At 34.9% G+C, this 25,967-nt stretch overlaps 1 protein-coding gene across 10 annotated transcripts in view; it reads left to right on the top strand.

Moving 5' to 3' along the window:
- AGFG1 (ArfGAP with FG repeats 1) overlaps positions 1-25,967 on the top strand; it is a 78,673-nt gene that overhangs the window by 31,283 nt on the left and 21,423 nt on the right. For 5 of the 10 annotated variants that reach the window (XM_044381000.3, XM_044381004.3, XM_044380998.3 and 2 more), the window contains exons 3-7: positions 11,716-11,831; positions 15,357-15,519; positions 16,540-16,693; positions 24,106-24,225; positions 24,889-24,960. In XM_044381000.3, coding sequence (XP_044236935.2) covers positions 11,716-11,831; positions 15,357-15,519; positions 16,540-16,693; positions 24,106-24,225; positions 24,889-24,960 — 625 coding nt within the window. The remainder of the gene's footprint in view (positions 1-11,715; positions 11,832-15,356; positions 15,520-16,539; positions 16,694-24,105; positions 24,226-24,888; positions 24,961-25,967) is intronic. The other 5 variants (XM_044381017.3, XM_048214219.2, XM_026491785.4 and 2 more) reach the window with 1 other exon arrangement.

Genomic DNA, 25,967 nt, shown 5'->3' on the forward strand with positions numbered 1-25,967 from the left:
TTCACTAAAGTTTTTGGTTTTAGAAAGTATGGCTATTTTTATAAATAGAAGTCATTTACATTAATGTGCAATATTTTCATTATTGTTTTTTAAGTACATCAAAACTACTTCTCATACATACCAGGTATAGTGCACATAAAGCTATTTGTGGTTCTCCAAATTTGACTGTTTTCAAAATGAATTCCGTAGTATCTTCCAACAGTGACCAACTAGGTGTGTGTTTTTTTAAATATCATTATGAAATTATTTGATGTGTTTCAGTCTGTTTTAGTTATTCCTATTGATGCTCAGATTGTCCCCTTTGGATGTGGAGGAAATCTGTTTTGGAAACCTACCTAAAACTCAGCTCTTCTACAAACCTCATGTCTGCTTAGAAGAGCTTTGCCTGAATATTCCTTGTCCTTTTTTTTCTTTATTAACCTGTTAGTCACCCGTGTATTCGCAAATGTTCAGTGGAAACTAAATGTTTCTTCTCCTGATCATTAATTTGCATAGAATATGGTACAGATCAGGTTTACTTCAGAGGCTTGTTTTGCATTTGGGCCAGTTGGTCTCTCTATTCCTCAGCCAAAGGCTACATTCCCAGCCTCAGTCAGCTGTCTGGCAAATGCATGCCTTTAGTCACCAGGACAACCAGACAATAGAAGTGTCAGTACAAATTGATTATTATCATTGAACCTTAGATTAAGTTAAACATTGAATGAGTTGCGTTCTTGTTAGAGGTGGTTCACTGGTATTGATGCTATTGTTAAACCATTGATAATCCACAGTTATTTCATATCATGACAAATAAATAAAACTTGTTAATCAGTTCTAAAGGAAATATGATTAGGTTAACTTTCCCATTCTGCTCCCTTGTTCAGAACCTTGCTGTTCATTCTGGAAAATAAAAATGGAAAACTTTCTCTGTGGAGAGAGAGAAACCAAAACCTTTGGTTAATTTTTCCTTCTTGGCAGTCTTGCATATAAGATTCATAACTGTCTTTGGGAATGAGAATTCTGTGCTTTAGGAGGTTCACAAATTAAGTGTAGAACAACTGGAACCAAAACACTGGTGTGAATTTTGTTCTCTATTTTAGACGGTGATTCTAAAGTTCATCCAAAAACCAAAGCAGTAAAATTAACTAGGAAGAAATTGTAAACCAAAGAGGAAATAGGATTGACTGTACTTAGATACTATATATATCTATGTTTATAGGCAATAATTTTCAATATAAACGTGTGGCAGCTACAATAATCTGAAACTAGAATAGGCACAGATCTGTAGACTAAATTCTGAGATACGCTATAATCTTTATATATATTAGGTGTATGAAGTTACCATAAAATAAATGAATTTCAGCAGTTCAGTATGGAAGGAATTGGTTATTCAGTAAAGGGAAAGTCAGAATGTTAACTGACATAGTATGCCAAAATAAATTTCAGAACTATTTTATTTTTTATTTTTATTTTTAAAAAATATTTTATTTATTTATTCGTCAGAGAGGGAGCACAAAAAGGGGGAGCAGCAGGCAGAAGCAGGCAGAGGGAGAAGCAGGCTCCCTGCTGAGCAGGAGCCAGATACAGGATGCAGAACTTGATTCCAGGACCCTGGGAATTTGACCAGAGTCTAAGGCAGATGTTTAAAGTTACAATTTAAAAGCACAAAAACAATAAAAATATAGAAAATGTTTCAGAATATCTCCCTACAAGATATTTTTTAATCCCAAAGGGAAAAATTGTGACTTTATTGTGAAGAAATCTGGCATATGTCACTTCACATCACCCAGGAATGGGACTAATTGACATCATGTGTCTCCTGATATAATGCACTGAGAAGGATACAGCATAACTTAAATGCATGACAAAAATGTTGTTTTGAGAAAACCAAAATAAAGGAACATACTACAAAATAACTAGCCTGTACTCTGCAAAGATGTCAAGGTCTTGAAGGCAAAGACACATGAAGGAACTGTTCCAGATTAAAGGCAACAGGACGGTTATGGATTCTGTACTGGGTGATCCTTTTCCTTTAGCTATAAGGGACATTATTAAGATAATTGACTAGTCTATGGATTAGATAATAAAACAAAATTTTGATGATTTTGCTTATGGTTATATAAAAGAATGTCCCTATTTTTAGGAGATACACATTTAGGAAGGGAAGGTTCATATCTAAATGGTTCAGAAAAATTTTTGTCTCAAGAGAGAATGGTAAAGTAAATGTTAATATTAGAGACTTTGGGTAAGGGGTATATGGGAGTTGTTTTCTACTACAATTGCAACTTTTCTGTAAAACAAATTATTTTATGGCTAAACAACAGACTAAATTGTAGTGTTTAAGGTTGTATACGCTTGGAGGTAGACAATAAAAAAAAACCACAAGTGATTACCATAAAATTAATAGAAAGTACAGCTGAGTATCTGTTTAATTTAAATGTGTAAGGACTTTATATGCTAAAAGCAATGGAAAAATCACAGTAAATACTGATCAGTTTAGCTAAAATCAGGAAGCTTTTTATAGACATAGCATACAAAATTAAAAGACCAATTGTTTCGTTACCCATGCAGCCATACAGGGTAATTTGCATATGTCATCGTAGTTTGAGAAAGTAGGGCAAATGATCATCTTTCTCCACACTAATGTGACTTCACTAAAGTAGTAAATTTTATATTTATAAAGCTTTCTATAATTTGCAGAGCACATTCATGAATCAACATATATTTCAGGTTGGGGAGTCCTTACCATGCTCATGCTCCTTGCTGACGGAAGGAGGAAGACTCCCTCCCTGTCTTGGGAAAACCACAAAATAAGGACACAAAACACATTTATTGGACCAGGAATGGACAGCTAACCCTGGGGGCCAGTGACTAATCAGATCCTCCCTCTTTTAAGAAATTGAATTGAGGTTCACAGAAGCTGGATTCAAATGATGAGTCACTTAAACCAAAAAGACAGTATGTACTTGGGCCATGTGCAGTCTTAACAAGTAAACAGGAAAAAAAATCATGTGCTGAGATAACGGCAGTGACTTTATAGACATATTGTGAGAACCAGAGGTGATAAACTGTGTGTTTGGTGGGAGAGGTGTGGAAAGGGGGCCTTGGAAACAGATACTCAGACTACCTAGGTCCCAGATGGCTTTCTCTTTGCAGCCCAGGTTCCCATAAAGTTTTTGTTTTCTTGAAGTGTTGCTGTATGCTTCCTGTGAACTTATTTTATCTGAACTGTTGTGGCTGGGTTTTTGTTCTTTGAAACCTATCTGGAACACTACCTGACATTAGATATTTTAAATGAAATCAGGCATGGGAATGTGCTGTGTGTTGTATATTGTGTACTGCCTTTTACTAAGTGGCCATGGTAGGTTTCTGAATCTCCTGGTCTCCTTCACAGACCATAGATACTTGCAAGTAAGTTTTACTGCGATTTCCACTGCATTTATTTAATTAATTAATTTATTTTTCCTTTTAAAAATTTTAATTTAAATTCCATTTAATTAACATACACTGTATTATAAGTTTCAGAGGTAGAATTCAGTGATTCACGGTGCCTGGGTGGCTCAGTCAGTCAAGCGTCCGCCTTTGGCTCAGGCCAGGATCCCAGGGTCCAGGGATCAAGTCCCGCACTGGGTACCCCCCTCAGCAGGGAGTCCGCCCCTCCCCCGCCCTCTCTCCACTGCATTTAATTTCTCTCTAGTGTTCTAAATATTTGCTGCCTTTATCTTTTCTATTTCTTTGTACTCATCAGTTACTTAGAAAACAAGTGTTAAATACCTACTAATACTTACATAAAACTTACCGTGGTTCTTTTCCTCCTTTATTCTCTACGGAATGGGTCTGTATGATAAATTCCCTTAGATAGTCCTCATTCTTGGAAAGTGCTTCCTCCAGGGAAAGTCTTCTTTTAGTTTCATCTCTGTTATTCCCCAGGCACAGTATAATCTGCCTCTAAAATAGGCTTTTATTTATTATCCTATTTAAATCACTATTTTTGGATGCTGCGATGGTATCCTAGTAAGTCCATGGCTGCAGGTAAGTCAGGGGTTGGCAGACCTTTTCTGTAAAGGGTCAGATAGCATACTGGGTTTTGTGGACCATACGGTCTCTGTTGTAGCTACCCAGCAAAGCAGCATAGACAGTAGATAAACAAGTGCACGTGGCTGTGTTCCAATGAAACTGTAGCTGCTAACACAGACCATAGGCCGGATTTAGCCTGTGAGGTGTAATTTTCTAACCTCTGGTCTATATAGAATGTGAGAATTTGGATCAGTGAATTTATTACTTCTGCATGAGTAAGTTGGTAAACTAGGTCAGCGTGTATATTTTAGATGGAACAAAGGGAAAACAGATAATTTCTACAGCACATATATGTCAGTGCTCATAGGAAATTGCTTTCACTCATGCACTAGGTTATGTATTTCATGTCTGTTGTGTATCAGGCACTGAGAATACAAATAGTGGTGATTCACAGAGAAGGCTCCGACCTCATGAAATTTACATTTAGAAGCTGTGAGACAAAGGGGGTGAAAATAAATACTGTGTTGTAGTAATGTATATATGAGGTTTGGTGTGGGGGATGTTGCCCCCTTTGGATTGGATGTTCAGGGAAGACTTTCTGAGGAGGTCTGTGTGGCTAGGAAGAGTGATGATAGAAGAGGAGTCTGTAGAGTTAACCAGGGGTTGGCTCCTTTGGAGGCTAAATTGGTGAAGAATTTGATTTTTATGTTAAGGAAGCCATTATAAGGTAGTTTGTGCTTAAATTTAAAAAAAAAAAACCTATGATTAAATAAATTGGATTTGATATAAATCTTATTCCCTCACATATCCATTTATGTGTCTGGTTCACAGAGGCTCTGGTCTCTTAGTTATCTGCACGTAAAGTTTGTGAGTGCCTCTTCAGTGAATCAGTTGCATATATTCTAATTCTTGCATGTTTTTTAAAACCAGATTTTAAGATGGAATATGCCATATAGTTCTTAAAAGATACATACATGAAGAACTGTTCTCTTGTATAAATCCTATGAATAGTGTCTTTGTTTCTCTAAGTATTATTAATTAATATATATCCTTTAGATAAGCTATCATGGAGAAATACCTACCAGTCTAGAAATATTAGCATAGTCATGCTAATGTAGGTTGGATGGGTATGGGAAATGTTAGTAATGTACTTATTTTTCCAGTATTTGACTTGAGTCATGACATGTATTTGAGATATTTTTCTGATTTTGGATTTTTAGGGCAAATTAAGGCAAAAAAAAAACCCCGATTTTTCTTTTTTTTAGGGCAAAATAGTGTATTGATGATACATGGTATCTCGAGAGCTTCTAATGGGATTTCCTGTTTGTTAATATTTATTTCTGTTCAGTTTTTCTGTGTGCTTAGAAAGAGTGGATATTAGTTACTTGTTCATGAATTTTTCAGTTCTTTAAGTCTCTTGTTTCTGTGTTTTATGGGCAGTATTATCAAATGCTGTAATTATATCTTACATGGAGTCAATAATCCTCCATCTCTCCACTAAGGAGTGAAAAGACAAATAAGTCTAGTTGGATGTATATAGATTGGATTAATGAAAAAATATTCTCTAATTCCAGACCATCTTTCTGTCCTTTCCTTATTTTTTATCTTTTTACCTAGAGGTTGCAAACAGAGTCTAGTCACAGTGTTTATTCTTTGTATCCTTTTTGTGAAAATAAGGGCTTGTCAGAATAAAGGTAAATTCCCTTTCACACAAATTTCTGCTCTTGTTTTGCTGTCCCACGAGAGGATTATAAACCTGTAATCTCTACCCTTATCTGTTTTCCTTCTCAAGCCTGGCGCAGCACTGTTTTCTTACCCTTTCTTTTTTATAGGACTAATTGAGAATTAGTATGGATATTTCCTATCTCTGGTGTCCGTAATTGAGTTTGTTAAATTGCTTGCATTACATGTATTTATTATCATGGTTTGGATGCCGTGCTGGAGAGCTTCTATTTGTTCTTCTACCTCTGGTCTTTACCCTGCTTTGACTCCAGGCAGCTGGTTTATCTGGATACACAAATGGACTTTCTTGACTCCTGGCTTCCAGTTGGGTTTAGCTGATGGGGGAACATTGTCAGCGGATCAAAGGAAGAAAGGAAAGAGGGAGAGGTTAAAATATTTACTTTCTTTTTCCCCGTGGGATTTCTTGTATCCTTTCTGCATCCTTCCATTGAAGGTCAAACTCCCATCAAGTAGCCCTCTTCCTTTTAAGGTTACTGACCTCTTCCCCTCCTCCTCTCTTCACAGCAAGGTTGGGCCTTGCTGTTACTAATGAGGGGAATTATATTCGTGTGATTTCCTTACAGCCTCTGTGCGTTGTAAATAGTCTATTAAACTTTTTTCAGATTTCCCAAATTGAGTATGCCACCTGTTTTCTATGGCAACCCTGACTGATAAGTATGCTTTAAAATATTTTAGGTTCTGTCAGTGGCTATTATGATTGCAGTTCTAAAGTGGATTAGCACTAGAATAAGGAAAAAATTATTCTGACAATTTCATGGGTTTATTCTGTTGGCTGATATGTAATTTTATTTTAAAATAAATAAATGATGTGTGCTTTTGAGCATTATTGGTATGTTTATTGAACACATACTATGGCACAACCCACAGTTTTAAGCATTATGGGGAATTCAAAAGTACATGAGACACGTGCAGTAATTTGAATATGAGGTAGTTGGTAATGAATCTCATGTGAGAAGTACAGAGTGCTATAGAAGTTTTGGAGGAGGGAGATTATTTTATCAAAACAACTTTGATTCTGTCTGCAGCAGGAAAGAAGGGAGACTCATAGTTTCCTGTGTTCCTGAGGAGACCTCTACTTCCCAGCCCTTGCTCACTTTACTATTCTGTAACCCACCTCTGAAAGTAATAATAACTAATACTAGTTAAAGTTCACTATATATGCCTGTTCCAGAGTGGAAAACACCTAGTAACTCATTTAACCTTTCCACCATCCCTGTGAAGCAGGTTCTCTTACTAAACAGAGTTGAAATTCAAATTCAGGCTGTCCGGTTCCCTAGTCTAGGCTCTCAACTACCACAGCCATCCCATTATTCTATAATTAGAACTGATTATCCACCTCCCTCAAAGAGATTATCAAAACTAATTACATCATGAGTGCAGCTCTTTCAAATGGTGTCTTTTCGGTATCATTCTTGTGGTGTTTCTGGTCCCCCAGCCGCATATTTCTCGTGAAAATAGATTTTATCAACTGCTGTGGCTTCTTGTTGCAGTCATATCTGTGAGGCCGCTCATTCATTATAGATTTTAGCTCCTTACATAATGTCTTTTTTTTACTAATGTTAATCATTTCTGCCAATCTCAGTATCCGCATGGGTAATCCACATGATTATCACGATAATAGATAATTTGGCCTCCTGAATTCCTTGACCTCTTAACCTCCAATAATCCTGCATCTTATTTTAGATTTTTATTTGTCAAAAACTGAGTCACCTCTCAGAGTTCAGGTTCAAGCATCCTGTTCTCTGAGCACCTCCACTTCTTTCTTCCCAGCTCATTCCCTCTAACTCCCAGCAACTTTGGTACAGTCTGAGGCTAAACGTCTTTGTTGTCCATCATCCTCATCGTATCTTTGTTTTTCTCACTTGAGATTCTATGGTCTGTTATAACCACTCCTTTTTAACTTCCGTTGTATTTTACCTTGATTAAAGCCGACACTTGACTACTTCGCACCTAAAGAGCCAGAGGAGACTGGAGGGAAACCCACAACTTTTATGACTGGTTTCACTTTAATACTTATGACCACAGGCCTCAGTACTGCTTGCTGTATTAATGATTCACTCTCCCATTGTCCTTTACCTTCGAGAAACTGTCCCTTTTCAGTATTTATTATTTTACTAACAAAACAAGCAAAAACAGAGAACTTTATACTTTCCTATCAAGAAATCTGTAAACCTGAAAGAGCAATTTTAGTAGAATGGTTGGAACAGAAGCCAACTTTTCAGGAACTAAAATGTGAATGGGTCTCAAAGATTTAGAGACTGATATTTTGCCAGATGGGTCCTGGAACACTGTTTCTCTCAAATAAATCTTGCCCAATAATAGGATTAGTGACTACATAATTTTGAGAAATACTGAAAACTATATGTAGTGTATATATATGGAAAGAAAGTTTCGATGTGCTGGCTTAGATTTTAATAAAGCATTGTTTTTCAAACTTTGACCTATTCCCCAGTTACCCAAAGGGCTTGCCGAGACCCATGGCTGGGCAATCTCTTGAGGTTCTGATTTCTTTGGTCTTGGGTGGGTCCCGAAAGTTTGCATTTGCAAGTTCTTAGGTGATGCTGATGCTGCTGGTCCAGGGAATTGGGGAGCGTTTTTTGTTTTTTTAAATATTTATTTATTTATTTATTTTTAGAGACAACACGAGCTGGGGGAGGGGCAGAGGAAGAGGGAGAGAAAGAATCCACAAGTAGACTCCCCACTGAGCGCAGAGCTGGATTTGGGGCTCTGGATCCCAGGTCCCTGAGATGACCTGAGCCAAAACCAAGAAACCGACGCTTAACCAACTGAGCCACTCAGGTGCCCCTAGGGAATGCATTTTGAGAACCACTTCACTTAGGTATGAAGGTACAAATTCAACTGTCAGGAATGGTAGTTACAGTTAGGATTTTGAGCAATATAAAAAATAGTTATTGTGGGCTAATGTAGTCAGAAATAAGAACTAATATCAAGGGGTTTGGTAGTGAGATAGCATGAATTTTTAGTGGACCCAAGCAGCTAGTTTTAGTGATTTTTCCAGTCAGAGCAGGAGCAGAAAGAACCGCAGCAGTTAGTACAGAATTTTGAGTGGCAGGGCCTACAGGCTGCTAATGCCAGGTATCTATAAACTTTACAATCAAGCACTTCATCTTTGCTTTATAGTACCATGATAAATGCCAAGACAGTAACTTAATGATCTTTCTTCAGCCCATCTTCTTTTTATTTGTGTATTTGTTATATATTCACTATTTGTTTGTAGTTCAAAAAATTGTGTATGGTAGTTAATGGGGATTTTTGGAGTGTAAAGACTAAATGTCATAAAGTATCCTGAACTAATTGTGTCAGTTACAGTTAATAATTCTTTGGCTTTGGGCAAATGATTATCATGTCTCTTGTTTTCTCATTTGGGAATTTTTAAGATAGAAGAATTAGAAACTTCCAGTCCTCCCTTTAAAATGTAATTGTAAAGCCACAGCATCTTTCAAAATTACATTTTTGGAGAATCATTAGTCAGGTTTCTGACTAAGGAGAGTCCCATCTGGTTCTTCTTAAGTTGTTAAATAGTTGTTGGAGTAACTGCCTCTCTACAAGGTTGTTAGTATTTCTGGCAGTAAGTTGCATCACCATTTCTGGGTGTCTGCACTTCTTGGGCTTTGCCACTGAAAAATTTTTATAATGAGCTTGTACCTTAACCGAGGACTTACGTGTGTCAGCTGTACTGCCTTAATGATGGTATAGTATCTGTCCTGAGCCTGGAGTAGGAGGGAACCGCAAGAAAAGTTGTCTTGAAACATGCTTGGGGTACAGATAGAGGAAAAGGGTGAGTCCTTTTTCTGGTTCTTCTTTCTCCCTTACCCACTTCAGTGAGCAGGGTAAGATTGAGAGGTATGCTGCTACTTTTCATTCTGATTCCTCAAATCTTTGTCAGGCTTTTTGAAGCTAGATACTGTGTTCTTTTCACAGTGTTGTAATTGGTTATTTTTAAAAATAATATAATTTTAGTAACTTGTGGATTGGTTTCTTATAGCTTTATTGAAGAATAATTACAATAACTTGTGCATATTTAAGCTATACAATTTTGATGAATTTTGATGAAAAAAGTCACTAAAAAAAATCCATCACTATAGTGACAAGACAACATACATTTTCATTATCCTGAAGAGTTTTTTGTGTCCATTTGTAATGTATCCGCTGATCTGCTTTCTATCACTGTAGATGTTTATATTTTCTAAAATATAAATGAATGGAATCATACAGTATTTACTTTAGAGGGGGCTCTGGCTTCTAAGCATAATTATCTTGAGGTTTATTCATGTAGTTGCCTGTATAAATAATTTATTCCTTTTAATTGCTGAAGAGTATCCTACTTGGATATCCCAAAATTGATCCATTCAACCTGTTGATGAACATTTTGGGTTGTTTCGACTTTGGAGCTATTATCTGTAAAGCTTCTGTGAATATTGTATACAAATCTGAGTGTGGACATGTGTTTTTTATTTTTGTTGGGTAAATATTTTGGAAGTGGGATCGCTGGATCATCTGGTAGGTATATATTTAACTTTTAAGAAACCGTCAACAATCTTCCAAAGTGGTTGTACCATTTTAACATTTTTGAGAGTTCCAGTTGTTCCACATTGTTACCAACACATGATATGGATAATCTTTTTATTTTTAGCCATCTAGTGGTATATATGAGTGTCTATGTAGTGGAGTCTTCGTGTTGTTTTTAATTTTCTGCATGACTAGTGATTTCGGGCTGCTTATTTGCATGTCTTTCATGAAGTGTCTATTCACCTTCTCTGCCCGCTCTTACAAGTTTTTTGTAATTGAGTTTTAAGAATTTTTAAGTGTATTTTGGATTCACGTTCTTTTCGGTTCTTAACACATTTTGCCAATACTTTTTATCAGTTCGTGGCTTGTTTTTTCATGTTTTCTTTTAAGTTTTTTGAAGAGCAATAGTTGTAAAGTTTGATGTCCACCTTTATCAGTTTTTTCTTTATAATTCTCTGCTCGTTGTGTTCTATTTGAGTTCTGCATCATTTCATTTCTGTAATTTTTCTAAAAAGTTAAATATCTTAGTTTCTTCCTTTTTAGCCATTAGGGGTAAGAAAGCATAGGAGGTAATTATAAAGCTAGAGTTGCATCTGCCTTATATTTTTGTTATTGTTATGCTTTAAGCTCAAAATATTTATGGTTCTAGTACTTTTTATTTGGGGTTTTTTATTTGGTTGATTTTTTTTTTTTTTGAGTAATCTCTATATCTGACATGGGGTCTCGAACTCATGACCCTGAGATCAATAGTCACATGCTCTAAAGGCACCTGGGTGGCACAATCAGTTGAGCGTCTGACTCTTGGTTTTGGCTCAGGTTATGATCTCAGGGTGGTGAGATTGAGCCTCGTGTCGGGCTCCATGCTCAATGTGGTGTCTACTTAAGTCTCTTTCTCCCTCTCCCTTCTCCCTTCCCCCCGACTGTTCAATGTGCGTGCTCTCTCTCTATAATAAATAAATAGATAAATCTTTTTTTTTTTTTTAAAGAAAGAGTCACGTGCTCTTCTAACTGAAACCAGCCAGGTGCCCCTTTTTTGGTTGATTTTTAAATCTGTCAAAGATCCATGAAATTGTTGCTGGTCTAATTCCTCTGTTTTATGGGGTGAAGGAACTGAGGTTCATAAAAGTACATGACTTTACTCAGAGCTTACAGCTTAGGGTCATTTCAAGACGAAAAAGTCCCAGATCCCCTCAAATCCCATTTCATTAGTTGTTTCCCTGTGAGGTGTTATTTTTTATAATGCTGTTGCTAAGATTTTATTGCATACTGGAATATATTAAATTTACTTCATTCGTTGCTTCTTCGTTTTTCTTTGTGGTAAATATTCTCATTGAAAGCAGTGGTATTAAGTAGGTTAGCTTTTTGAAAGAATCCTATTTTTCCCTTAAACTTTCATTAAGTTAAGATGTCAATTTTAACACTTTTTTTTTTTAATTCTTTCCAAAGGTCTGTAAACAGATTTGGCTAGGATTATTTGATGATAGATCTTCAGCAATTCCAGACTTCAGGGATCCACAAAAAGTGAAAGAGTTCCTACAAGAAAAGTATGAAAAGAAAAGATGGTGAGTGAATAGTTTGTATTTAGAGCAAAGGCTCCCAAATTCACATTAATTATGGGTAAGATTAATCTGAGAAGTAAGGAAGGAAGGAAGGAAGGAAGGAAGGAAATAGGTAGATAGGAAATAAGGAGATAGGTATGTAGGTAGATAGATCGTCGTGATATTCTGGCATTTTATTGGATTTGGTTTCTAAAAGCCTTGACTTCTACTTAAGTCAGCTGTGCCTAGCAGCAGTTTGTTCTTTATTCCCAGGCCTCCTACCATGTTTTTGGAAAGTTAGGGATCCTTCCTTCTAATCTTTCTGTAGTCCTATTAGCTTCTCAAGACATTCTAGTTTTATACAGCCTCTTTCTTAATCATCATTCGTTTAGAAAGTATTTAGCGTCTTTTGTATTCTAAGCGCTATGCCAAATCTCTTGTGTAGTAATCCATCTACTTAATTGCATTTTGCAGTAAGTCTTGTTCAAAATATCCTCACTTCTCACCCAAGAAATCATTTTACTACCTGATTAAGAAGAGAGCATTTATGGTCCCCTGACAAATCCATCAGATGTTAATTTTTAAAAAGAAGTTAAAACAGGTTGGACATATGGCTAGTGAAAGCCCAGAGCAGGAAATATGTCTATAAAACTAGTATTCAGCTACCCTGGAATCATCATTTTCAGCTACATGAATACAATTTAATTCAATTTACTAAGAATTGAATGGTACATATTTCAGTGTACCATTTTTTTTTTTTTTTTTTGTGGGTACATATTTTTTTCAGTGGTACATATTTCCTTCTTGGGAGGTTAAGAAAAGTAAGGAGAGAGTCACAAATAGGGGGAATATATAAGGAGGAAGTAAATGGTTTCTCGTTTCCCTGAGGAGCTTTATTTTAACCCAGGGGATCCTGAGGAAGTATTTGCTGTGGTTCATGGGTGACATATCTCTACTTTGATTCAGTGAGCACAGTAGAAAGAAGTGGCTTTGATTTGTGTGCTCTGCGAACTTTGGATTCTTACTGTTCTCTAGAGGAGACTAGTTTTTATAAGGCAAGATTAACCATAGCCAGGGCTACATTCAGTGGCACTAGATACGTTGAGTATGAATGGAGATAAAAACATACTAGTACAATTTTCAAGATTTTATTTATTTGAGAGAGCATGAGATTGGGGTGAGGGGCAGAGGGAAAAGCAGATTCCACACTGAGCAGGGAGTCTGATGCGGGGTTGATCCCAGGACTCCGGGATCATGACCTGAGCTGAAGGGAGACATTTAACTGTCTGAGCCACTAGGTACCCCCATACTAGTAAAATTTTAGATCAAGAAAGAAGAAAATCTTTGAGGGTGGGGTAATAGTAAAAACATGGTGTCATAAATGATTCTCTTAAAATGAAGTGTATAATTACCCTTCTATCATTTCAGCTCTTAATTTCCAAGATCTTGTATCCTGTAGTTAGACCTTTCTCCTTGCATAGCTATAGCCTAATTTTTGATTTTCCCAACAGTTTTACCAACTCAGAAAGTTAGTTTGAATAGAACTTAGATGGGATTTCAGATGGTTCATCTTCAAGTAGCAAAAGAAAAGTGTGCGTGAGTAAGAGTTAATAGATTTAAAACCATTGATTCCCTTCTTGCGTTTATGATGGTAATAACAATAATAATAATAAAATTATTAATTCAGACCATAACCCAAATGACTGTAACCCTCAAATAATTATAATTCATGTTACTTTTTCTGTCCTGAGAAACAGGGCAGTAATGACAAGACTAATACAAATACACACTTGAATGGTGGGCACCTAGAGGGAGTGACCCACAGTTATGTGGGTCAGACCCTGTGCATTTTAAACTCACACTTCTTCATCCCTGGAACATGTAATGAGAGAGCAGTGCAGTGGGTTTTTAACATGACATAAGCACTGTCCAAATGCAGTCTCCCTAAAAATCCTCACTGTACTTAATACCTTGAGGTTGTTGTAGTCTTAGATCTGAAGGGGTTTTGAAATTGACCAGTTTTCAAACTCACTTCCTGTGCTACACAAGCCTAGCTTCTTTACTTTTAGTCAGATGAGTGTTTTGAACCAAATAGTATTATCTGCTTTTATCCTTTGATAAGACTTGACTATACTCAAAAATTGATATCATCAGTGAATACACCAAATTATGGGAAAGCATAACTTCCTGTTTCCATTTTCATTTCACATCTGTCCCATTTACTGGGAAAGTAGTTGTATTGTTTATCATTATTATATAATTTGATAAGAGCTAACACTTATGTAGCTAATACACCTGTACCAGGATCTGTTCTAAGTATTTACAAATATTAACTCAGTTATACCTCCCAGCAACTATATCTCCATTTTATAGATGAAAAATTGGAGGCACAAAGGGTGAAGTAGTTTGCCCTAGGTTTCATAGCTATTGAGTGGTAGAGCTAGGATTTGAACTCTGTCTCTAGAACACATAGATGCTCTTAACCACTGTGTTTTCCTACGTCCCCCAAGTGATATGGGGGGTGGTGGTGGGGAGAAGGGTAGGGTGGGACAAAACCTAGAAATCGAACTAAAGCTGTGACATGATCCCAGTCCTAGAGATTAGCACTGGCAACGTTTGGGCATTATCTTCTTACTGCCTCTCTTTCCTTACTCTCGTCCTCCTATAAATCCTATATTTACATGACTGAGATCAAACCTGAAAGACCTGTAAAGACTTAGGAACATCTTTCCATGTTAGAACAAGAGTAGCTATGTAGTATTCTATTATATAGATGTTAACATAACCCCTTCAAGTATTTTTCTCCTGATGAATGTTTGATATGTGGCCAGATTTTTGAAATTATAAAGAAAGCTATGATAACATGCATGCACATGTATCTGTGTTACTTATCCAATTAATCCCAAAGGAGAAGTTTCTGGAAGTTGTACTTGTGGGACACAGAACATACCTGTTTATATATTTTAGTAGGAAGTAACAAAATTTATAAAATTTATGCTTGGAGCAAATGTGAATGATATTTTAATTTGCATTTTATGAGGTTACAAGTGTTTTCATTTCTGTGTCTTCATTTGTGAATTGTTTCCGCTTATTTAAAAATTACATTGTTGATCTTATTCTCCTAGATTTGTGATAGACTTTTATATTTTAGACTGTTAACTGTAATATAATAAACATTTTCCCATTCTTCTGCTCTCTTCTCAAATGTTATTAATGATCTTATGATAGTTTAATTTTTAAAAATTAGAGTTTTAACTGTTCATCATGATGATTAACTATAGATCCTCTCGTTTAAAAAAAGCAGTTATTTATTTTCTTAGAAAAATTCTAAGTAAATAATTGAAACAAGTTTTGTGGTTAGTCTTTATTATCCTTTCTGAGCATTTCAATTAAGTGCAGTCTTAAGCTATCAATTCTAAGAGAGTTTTGAAGTAAGATTAATGTTGAAATAGTCTCGTAAAAAATGAGAATTACGTTTATCATTTTTAAGCATAGTATTCCCTACATTTTTCTTAGTTAACTGCCTGCTTAATTTTTCATATGTTTTAGGTATGTCCCTCCAGAACAAGCCAAAGTGGTGGCATCAGTTCATGCGTCTATTTCAGGGTCCTCTGCTAGTAGCACAAGCAGCACACCTGAGGTCAAGCCACTGAAGTCCCTGTTAGGAGATTCAGCACCAGCACTGCACTTAAATAAGGGCACACCTAGTCAGGTGAGTAGTCTTAAGTCTTTGTAGAGGCTTCTACTTAAGGAGGATAGTGAGTATCATGAATTGGAGAATTCTTTAAGACAGGAACATAAACTTATATGCCAGTAGCATTCTGTCCTAAAGGTTTGTAATACATTAAAAGAATCTTGGTTAAGTGGTTGGGAGGTGCATATTTTCGTTCTCTTGCTACTGCAAATTAGAGTTTGTTTGAATGTTCCACAGGTTTGTAAAGGTGTACAGGAATGTTGTTAATGGCTCATATAACCTACATTTAGTTAAACATGACTGTACGGGGACCATTAGAGTTAGAGCAGTATAGTCTCTGTGATGGACTTTTACAAGAAAGAATTTCTTAAGCAGTAGAATTTTCCCCCTGCCTAATTGTGAAGCATGTTTATCATTGAAACACAGGTGGCTTTGCATTACATACCTTATTTTAAAAAACTAAACAGACTGAAGTCTTTTCATAACTTGGTAAAAAAATTTGTGTTTCTGCACTTCATTACAATTGACTGAGCTGTGACAAATTTGTTCCTGTCTGGGGTTACAGCGTCTGTCCTACACAGGAATGGTTCTGAGGCATAGTACTGTTTGAATTAAAGCCTACCCTTTCTAATCACACTTGGGCATCTGGATAAAATTCAGTTTTCACAAGAGATTTGAGTCAAAAGTAAAGAGAAGGGTTAAGTCAGTATATTGTACTCTTCCCATCATATAAAGGATGTGTTTTATGAAAGTCTTATCATTGCTGTCTTAGAAGAAGTCTGTCTTGTGTTAGAAGGTGTAACAACTGTTGTATACAGTATTTGTTTGCCTTTGACTTTGTACTTAGAATTGAGAGATAATTTGGCGATAGATGTTCAAAATTTGTGCTTTTCAAAAAATAGCAAAGTATGCAAAACTACTAATGAAAGATTATGTAACCTTTAAAACTGTGTTTTAAACTTGGTGAATTGGAAATAGTGTTCTAAAAGTGTAGCAGATCTGACTGGAAGCTCTCTATAGTTAATATGTGGTTTATAGTCCCCAGTTGTAGGTCGCTCTCAAGCGCAGCAGCAGGAAAAGAAACAGTTTGACCTTTTAAGTGATCTTGGCTCAGACATCTTTGCTGCTCCAGCACCTCAGTCAACAGCTACAGCCAATTTTGCTAACTTTGCACATTTCAACAGTCATGCAGGTACGTGTTTTTTCCCAACAGCTTTTTGCCAGACATGTATATAGCATGGAGAAACATCCATTCTTTTTAAAACTTAAATATCAGTAAATGTGCTTTATTGAGGGGGTGGGCCCTCATAGCTGTTGAGGTGTAATATGTAGCCATGTAACCCTCGTGCTTTTTTAATCACAGAAGAGATTATACTTAATGTCAGATACAGACATGACCTCTTTCCAAAGAAAAATGGGAAAAAAATTTTTAATGTATTTTTTTACCCTTTTAATATGGAAAATTGCAAATACTCGTAAGTGACCAGATAATATAACCCTGTGTACTCATTGCTTATGCCTAATCTGGTTTCATTTGTCATTCTACTCATTTCCTCCTCTTAAATTATTTTGAAGCAATTATAGACATACTTGTTTATCCCTTAATACTTCATATGTATCTATAAAACAGAAGAACTGTGTTAAACATAACCATGGTAGTAGTATCATTCCTTAACTAATAATGATAATAATTATTATTATTCATTAGTCACTATCCACATTTTCCATTACAGTTCAGACAGACACACACAGTTTATTCAGATAAGGTGTACACACGGCAGTTGTGAGATAGATCACGTCATAGTCTTTGGGTTCTTCCTCCATCTCATTTTTCTCCTCTGTTATTTGTTGAAGAAATCAGGTTATTTGTCCTGTAGAGTATTTAGTTGATTTTAATCTGAATTTGTTGATTGCACCACTCTGGGGTCCTTTGACAGGTTCTTCTCTCTGTATTCTCTATAAATTGATAGTTGGTTCTAGATATATGATCTGTTACAGGTTATTTTTTTGGAGTGGTGCAAACCTGCTACTTATGGTTTAAGAGGCACATATTATCGATTGTTTCTGTTTTTGTAGTATGAGCTGTTGATGCTCCATGCCTGGGTCCGTTTTGCAAAATGTTGATATTCTAAATTTATCATTCCTTCATTTATGAGCTGAAATACTTCTTTAAAAATCTTTGGTTATCCAGTGGTATAATTTGTGTAGGAAAGTTAATATATGACTGATTCTGACCAATCGTGTATCAGAATGAGTTGAATCCCCACCATAGTTTAATGATGATCTGTTTTTTGTTTCATATCATTATGGATTCATAGATTTAACATTTGCTACATCTCAAATCTGTTGTCATTATTATCTTTATTGATGTTCATATTATCCCATCTTTAGAGTAGCAGTATCTTCAGGTTGGCTCTAGAAGATATAACTTCTTTTTATTCCCAGACTTAACATGTTTGTTACAAGAGTTAAATGTACTTCACCAGAAATTAGAAGTTATGGAGTTTTGTTTTGTAAATGAATATGTAAAACTTGCAGTTGCTTAGGTAATATTTAAAAATTGATTATTAAAGTATGGATGTAGTCATTTGTGCCTTTCTAATTGTAATAGTAAATAATTATAGTGGACAGTGAAATGGCATAATGTAGTGAAAAGAAATAGGCTTTGGAGTCGGAATGAGTCTTTAGAGTTGTTTATGCTTCCTTCTACTTTTTTTTATAAGGTCTGATATAAACAGTCTGAAAGCCTACATTGTATTTATATCAGAGATACGTGTGAAATAATCTTTTGGATGCCAGTAGGCTTTGATGTGTATGTCCTAGAAAGTTTACTTCTCAGCATTTGTGAGTTGAGTAAGCATCATACCAAATGTAGAGCACTAAAATTAAGAATTGATTTTGTCATCATTTGAAACTTTGCTTTATATTTTTGCATGTATGTATGGGGTATTAGCTTACATTTTTTGTTTCTTTGTCACTGATTTTCATAACTTTAATTATATAATCAAGAAAAATTCAAGACTATCTTTCTAAAACTTGTATTTCACTATTTTGTGAGCATAGCAGAAACTAGCACTTATAGAATTGATTTCCTATTTGTATTTTAGAACTTACTTTACCTTCTTTTACTCACCTGTGAGATTGTGATGCTGTTCCTTCTTTTTAATTTGATGACCTGGCTTATAGTTGGATAATAATGGTATTAAGTATAACATATATACACACACACCCAAAATGTACTGTTTAAGATAATTCTAAAAATTATGGAAAAGCTGCTCTTCAGCCACATTTCTTTCTAGCAAGCATTAAAGGAATCTTTTGTTTTAAATATTAATGAGAAAAAGTAAATGTTAAAGTATTTTCTAAGGGTGTGCTACAGAAGGAAATTATGTGTAATTTATATATGTTTGTGTGTGTGTGTTTGCTTTAAAAAGGGATACTAGGATGAAGAGGATCTCTTTCTTAGCAAAGATTATACTGAGAAGGGTAAAAAATCAGGAAGCTTAAGATGTTGGGACTGTGGTAGGTTTCTCTTTTCCTGTGTTAGCTATGCAGCAAAAAGTCCAGGAAACCTGGGGAGACTTTTCCCCCTTCATTCTCCAGGTGGGCAGCTAGTCTCCTCTGACCAAAGAGGAGCCCCAGCTCTGCGTTCCCACCTGTTGCTTGAATCCTGGCAAAAGGAGTTGAAGAATCAAGGAATATAGAGTGAACCTTCTGTAATTCATGAATAGTTTGCATTTATCTCAATGTTACACTTACTGATATATAATTTGAGGTGACTGATAAGTAACTACCAAGCTCTTTTGTAGATTTTCAACTTGTTTCATGTTCCCCTTGTGTTTTTGTCCTTAAGTGCAATTTGTGAATATTCACCATTCAAGGAAATAATGCTATCCTCTTCCAGGTAGCCTTGTTAGCCAAAAATAGTTATACAGGTCATTGCAGCTCCACCAGCTGCTTTGTACCATGATTCCACTCATAGCATCAATAACTCCTTTAAAATGCTCTTTGAATATAATAGCCATTATTTAATTTTTTTTTTTTTTTTTTTAAAGATTTTATTTATTTATTTAACAGAGAGACAGCCAGCGAGAGAGGGAACACAGCAGGGGGAGTGGGAGAGGAAGAAGCAGGCTCATAGCGGAGGAGCCCGATGTGGGACTCGATCCCGGTACGCCGGGATCACGCCCTGAGCCGAAGGCAGACGCTTTAACGACTGCGCTACCCAGGCGCCCCTAGCCATTATTTAATTGTAGAATGTTAAAAAAAAAAAAAAAAAAAGGAAACAAATGAAACCCGTAATTTTATCAGTTTGATAGAAGATAGTAGATCTTAACTGTTTTGTCTCTTTTCCACATGTGGTGGAAATGGTAGGAAAGATTAGTCTGTGAGGATATAGTTTAATAACCATGTCAGTTAGGTCAGGTTGCCTAAGAGGAGTAGTTTTTTAGCCTGAAGTTCTTATTTGTGAATGCACACTCAAATCACCTTTTTAAAAAAACAAAAAAAAAACAAAAAACAAAAAAAAAAAACCCCAAAACTCCATGTGATTCCAGGAGAATAAAATATATACACATGCTACAAGAAGAAAGCTAATAAAATTATTCATTTCCTCTTTTTCTGTTCTATGTCTTTTTCCCTAGCCTTTACAAGAACTCTGAATCTTTATTTTTCCATGTATGGTCCACAGATATAAAGTCAGCCTCCCTGAAATTTTCATTTTTTTTTTTTTTTTTTTTAGATTTGTTTATTTGAGTGAGAGAGAGAGAGGGCGTTCGAGCGGGCATGTGTGCAACAGGTGGCAGGGTGGGGGTGGAGGGAGAGCACCCTCAAGCAGACTCTCCCAGGAGATCATGACCTAAGCTGAAACCTAAGAGTTGGACACTCAACCGAAGGAGTTACCCAGGCACCTCTTAAAAAACTTTCTAAGGCGAAAATTTTCTCCTGTACAGATTGATATGACAAATAGAACTTTTAATAGCAAATGATAATTATTCAGATATGCCAGTCTAGTGAGCATTATTTTATAGGGAAACCTGTTATATTTGCAGATAGTTTAATGACTTAAAAGCCGGATGTCTTCACCCTTCATCCGAACATCCTGGCTGAGATGGTATGTGGCGATGTGTATCAGTGATGGGGTTATCGCTGTGTTCAGGAAAAGTCATCTTTCACAGAAGTACTTACGCAGTTAGAAACATAATTAGCCTACAGAATTTAAGTTATTTTGCTTGGTAATAAACATACCACAAACCTATGAACTATAAACTGTCATTGATTTTTGTCACACCTCGTACTATGGACGTTAAACTTTATTGTCTTGCCATCTAGTTAACACAGGTTAATAATATAATGCATTGTGGAAGGAACCACATCCAAAGGGGGATGTTCTAACCCCCTGTTGCCACATGGACATACAGGCTCAGGATTACTAGATATACTGATTTTCTTTTAAGAGAAGCAAGAAAGCTTGTTTATTTAATGTGAAATGTTCTAAGTGTTGGGGTTGATGAAAAAGAATTTAAATATGTAGGTGAAACAAATTCAGCTCAATTTGATGACTGCAGTCAGTTTCTATCTCTGGTCTCTACGTTTATCTTCCTTTCTCATGAGTACCGATATCTCACTGGAGGTGGAAGACAGTTCTCAGCAAGATTCAGGCTCATTAACTTCAATGCCTTAAATTCTTAAACTGAGATTATTTCTTTGTGCTTTTTGAGATAAGATCATATTTAAAAAGCATCTTTACTGTTTTGTCACCTTCTGTTCAGTTTATATTTCTTTGTATAGAGATTGCTTGAGGTTCCAGATAGTAATTTTTGTATTATTGAATTTATTAGTGTTTAATTTCCAAAGTTGTGGTTTCTAAAAATTCATTCTACAGTACTTACCAATTTTAAAAGTTACTATAACCAATTGTTGAAGACACTGAGTAGATGTAATGTCTCCATATAAAAACTGATAGAAGTATTACAAAGTCTTGCTTTGTTTGCTCTAATGCATAGGTGTTTGATTAATGTGTTTGGTGCTTCGGTTGGAAAACACCAGTGTTTATAAATGTGATAAAACAGACTTGATTAACAAAACAGATTATGTTGAACTGAGTTGTTTCCTGATGATGTTTGAAACATGTTAAATGTATATTTTCCCTATAATGGTCTAAATGTAAGTTAAATGTGGAATATGTATTATTGTAGACTACATATTCACGTATATTCGAGATTGTAAGTGATAAACCAGCTTAGGGACCTAATTCCTTTTTCTCCAAGGTATAGATGCGTGTCATTTATTCTCAAATGTACAACTAAATTGTTCAAAAAACTTAGAACATGTCTTTTGAAATATAACCCACTCTAAATTTGAGAACTTCTGTACCATATTCTTTTATTTTTGGTTGATAGTTTTATCTATATGTTTAATATTCGACTTCTTTTAGTAGAATTTTCCTCTTCTGGACCTAGTATTCCGAAGTTCTTAAAAATCTATTCCTGTTGTCTTATAATTTGTAGAGTCATACTACTGGATTTGCAAGTACAGGTCATTTAGTGAATCCTTTTGTTTTGCTAGTGAAAAAACTGGAAGAGCCTGAGCAGTTGAGGGACTTGTCCAAGGCTGTACAGTTTCTTTGTTAGGATGGAATTCTCTGATTATTTTAGATTCACTTTTCATAAACTTAGTTCATTATATATACTAAATGGTAACTGTGTTTAAACTTGTATTTATTATTTAAACTTGTGTGGATATTTCTTCCAAATACTTTTCAATATATTGATCTTTTCATTTATTTTTTATTAGTATATCTTTCATTGTGTTTATTTTTGGGAAAGTAAAATCTCAGCCTATAAAGAAATTGAATTTTCTTATGTTAAGTAGAAATAACAACAAGATTTCAGAGTATCCAGTAAATACAAAATTTATTTTGTTATGCAGTAAGCAGCCTTTTGACCTTTTAATTTAGATACCTCTGTGTAATGTTTGAAAGCTAGGACAAATGTGTTTAAAAAAGGTTTTCAAGAACAAAGTGTGAGCAGTGATATGTATATGTAGCATAGCACTTCCACCTGTCGGAAGTGCTAGATGTGAGGACGTAGGAAGGGAAGTGGCACAGGTGTCTAGTAAAAGGAGGTCTACTTTAGGTGATTTCCCCCTGCTGCAGTCATACCCTTTCAGACAGACACAAAAGAGTAATTATAAAATGCTATACATAAAGCTAGAGTGATGTTTTACTTGGTTAGTGGAAAATTTCTTGTTTATAACTTTTTTTGTTTTTTATAAATTAGAATACATATTTATTGCAAAAGCTTTTAGTAAACTCAAGCAAAGGAGAAAACGATACCAATCTGAAAATTCACTACTTTGAGTTAACGAAAACGCGGATTTTCTGTGCACATGATACCATGCTAACAAAATTGGCAAATGAAAATGTATTTCGAATCTATTTGTTTATCTTATTGACTTTGTCATAAGCATCTTTAAATAGGACTACATATTCTGTGTTTTTTTTTTAAATGGCTGCCTTATATTTCTTTGTATAATGTTTCATAATATATTTAAGTGATCCCTCATTACTGGCCGTTTGAGTTTTTAATTTTTTTCATTATTATAAAACACATGTTGTTTAGCTGTTAGATGTAGCCATACTCATTTATAAGATTATTTCTTTACCAAAACTTCCTTGAAGTGAAATTGCCTGCAAAGGATTTAAAAGTCGCTGACTCTTACTGTGTTGATGGCATTCAGCCTTTATCTTTTGGGCATGCTTTTCATTCTTCCCACTTAGCATTCCCTTTCCTGCATACCAGCGACTTCTCATCATACTCTCTATAAAAATCTTATTCAGCATCATCTTTAGCCTTTAAAAAAATCTTTTGAATTATTTTACTTAGCTACATATTTTAAGTTTAGAGAAGCCTAAAAATTTGCTCTTATGTTGATGACCTGTGGGAAAATACCAATTGGTCTTTTTCACTGAGTCTGAAGTACACATAAATTTTACTGTTTTCATCCTTTCTCAAATTTTAGTATGTCTGAAAAATGGCAGGTTCTAATAGAATGTGAATATCTTTGATTTGTTTGGCAGCTCTGTCCTTGTTATACATTCAGTTTTTCAAATTTTTATATGCCATGGTGTAAAATAGTTGTAAACTTAGAAAAAACCCAAAAGAATTTTAAAGGAATTTAACCTTCTTTGTATCATTATTTTAGATTCACATAGCTGGTGAATCACTACCATTTTAAGTCTGAATTTTCCAGAATGTAATCTATATCATACATCTCTGTTTGCTTTACTGTAACTCATGTATTTAATGCTCTTAGAGGTTCCTTTAATAGAATCACTTTTACTCTACTATTCCTGTGGCTATTCAAAGGGTATTGTGTACACATTTATTGTTATACAAAGTGTTTGGGGAAATTTTTGGATATGTTTTAATGAATTGCTTGAAACTGGGTTAAATAAACATTGGTAGGATTTATGATTTGATTTCTAAGTGAATTCTCTTTAAAGTGAATTATGAGACAAACTTTTCATAAAATTTCATTTGTCATATTTTTCATTTATAATTTTCATATTCATTAACATATATTGTTCCTTACCATTTACAGCTCAGAATTCTGCAAATGCAGATTTTGCAAACTTTGATGCATTTGGACAGTCTAGTGGTTCGAGTAATTTTGGAGGTTTCCCCACAGCGAGTCACTCTCCTTTTCAGCCCCAAACTACAGGTAGAGCGTCTCCGGCATTATGCTTCAGTGTTTACTTTAAAACATAAAACTCTCTAGATGTCGTTTGAAAAATTATTCTAAACTTAAAATCTATAATTATTTAATTTTCAAATAGTTCTATCCTTAAAAAGCTCTGGGGAAACCTGAAATCTTTATTTTTTTCTGTGTTCATCTGTTTTTTTTTAACTCTGGTGTGTTGTCTAATTCGTAGTGTCTGTTCTCTTCCTTTTCCTGCGCATGAATCTTCCTTAAATTTCTTTATGCATTACAGTGTTAAAAATTTGTTAGATTCACAGAGCACATTAAATAAAGGCTCTGAATAAAGGAAGCTAATGGATTGCTTCCATAGAAATAAAAATATAAGTAATTTTCAGGGCAGCAAGCTTGAGAAGATAAATACTGGTAGTCAAAATCAGACTATTGAACAGTCACCCTAATCAGACTGGAAATAGTTTTCTGTGCAGGAATCGGTCTTCAGACATTGAGTGCTGTCCCATTACCTGTATTATTTTCGGAATCTCATTGAACCCTCCTTTAGATCTTTGGCTGATTATTTTTCTTTCAACTTTTAACTCTGTGTATTGTCTTAAAGCCTTTTCTTTCAATTTTCTTTTTTCTTTTCTTGTTTAAATTCCATCATTTACATAATTTCTGGCTCTCCAGCATTTAGAATGCTTTCATCTAGCTGCAGTTTTGGTGAATTTACTTCAGCTTTTCCTCTCCAGGCTTCCAACAGTAAGTTCTGTTGTCAAGTAGGCATCTTTTACTAATTTGTATGTTTTATGTTGTTTCATGGATTTTTCAATTATAGAACGTTACTCATTTTTTAATGGTAATCATTCTGAAATTCTCACTTTTATTCTCTCTTCACTATTACTAATCTCAGAGAACACAATAGTATACAATAAAAGAGTTGATTTAATAATTCAATATTTAATAATTAGAAGTAAATTTCATCATACAAATTTTGAAAGCTTAGTATGACGTACTTTGTTCACCAGCTACTTATAACAGATCACAGTCTTAAATACTAACACACATTACTTAGTTTTGATTGAAAACTACTGGAGCTTAATTCCTGAAAGAAATTTTATCAGTATAAATTTTATAATGTCTATAATACTAATTGATGGGAAAGTGTTTGTGTTCTCTTTTTTAAAATAGGGCTGTATCTTTCTGTATTTACAGTATCTGTAATTGTGCTTTGTATCATTTAATATATAACTATATATACTGTTTTGATTGCTGCAGTTACCATGTAGGTGTAAAGAACTAATAACAACAGTGTAGCATCAGAGGCATAGAATGAAATAGTCTGGCTTTAGTCTTGATAGTACTTTAGAGAAGTCTCTAGAGTACAGAACAATCTTTAAAATCTTAGCAGGATATATACAGTAGTGACCATTGGGTGAATTGTGGTCTATAAATTTAAAAATTGGTATGATATTTAGATTATAGATTGTGTACTCTAATTTTTATTCCTTGAACTATATGATAGGACATGATTTTACTGAGGACAATCATGATATTATATGTACATTAAATTATGCGGAATTACATATGAGCTCTTCAAGTAAAATAAGCATAAAGCTCAAAGACCACTTTTTAAGAAATTGTAGATCAAAATAGTACATCTTAAACATTTTAAATCCCCACCCTGGGATTTGTTTCAACCATGTCTGTATTGGAGCTACAGGAGCTTAGAGTTTAAGATACTTTGCATCTTACTTATGGAATCCGTT

This window comes from Ursus arctos, unplaced genomic scaffold (assembly GCF_023065955.2).
Source record: "Ursus arctos isolate Adak ecotype North America unplaced genomic scaffold, UrsArc2.0 scaffold_1, whole genome shotgun sequence".
NCBI lineage: Eukaryota > Metazoa > Chordata > Mammalia > Carnivora > Ursidae > Ursus > Ursus arctos.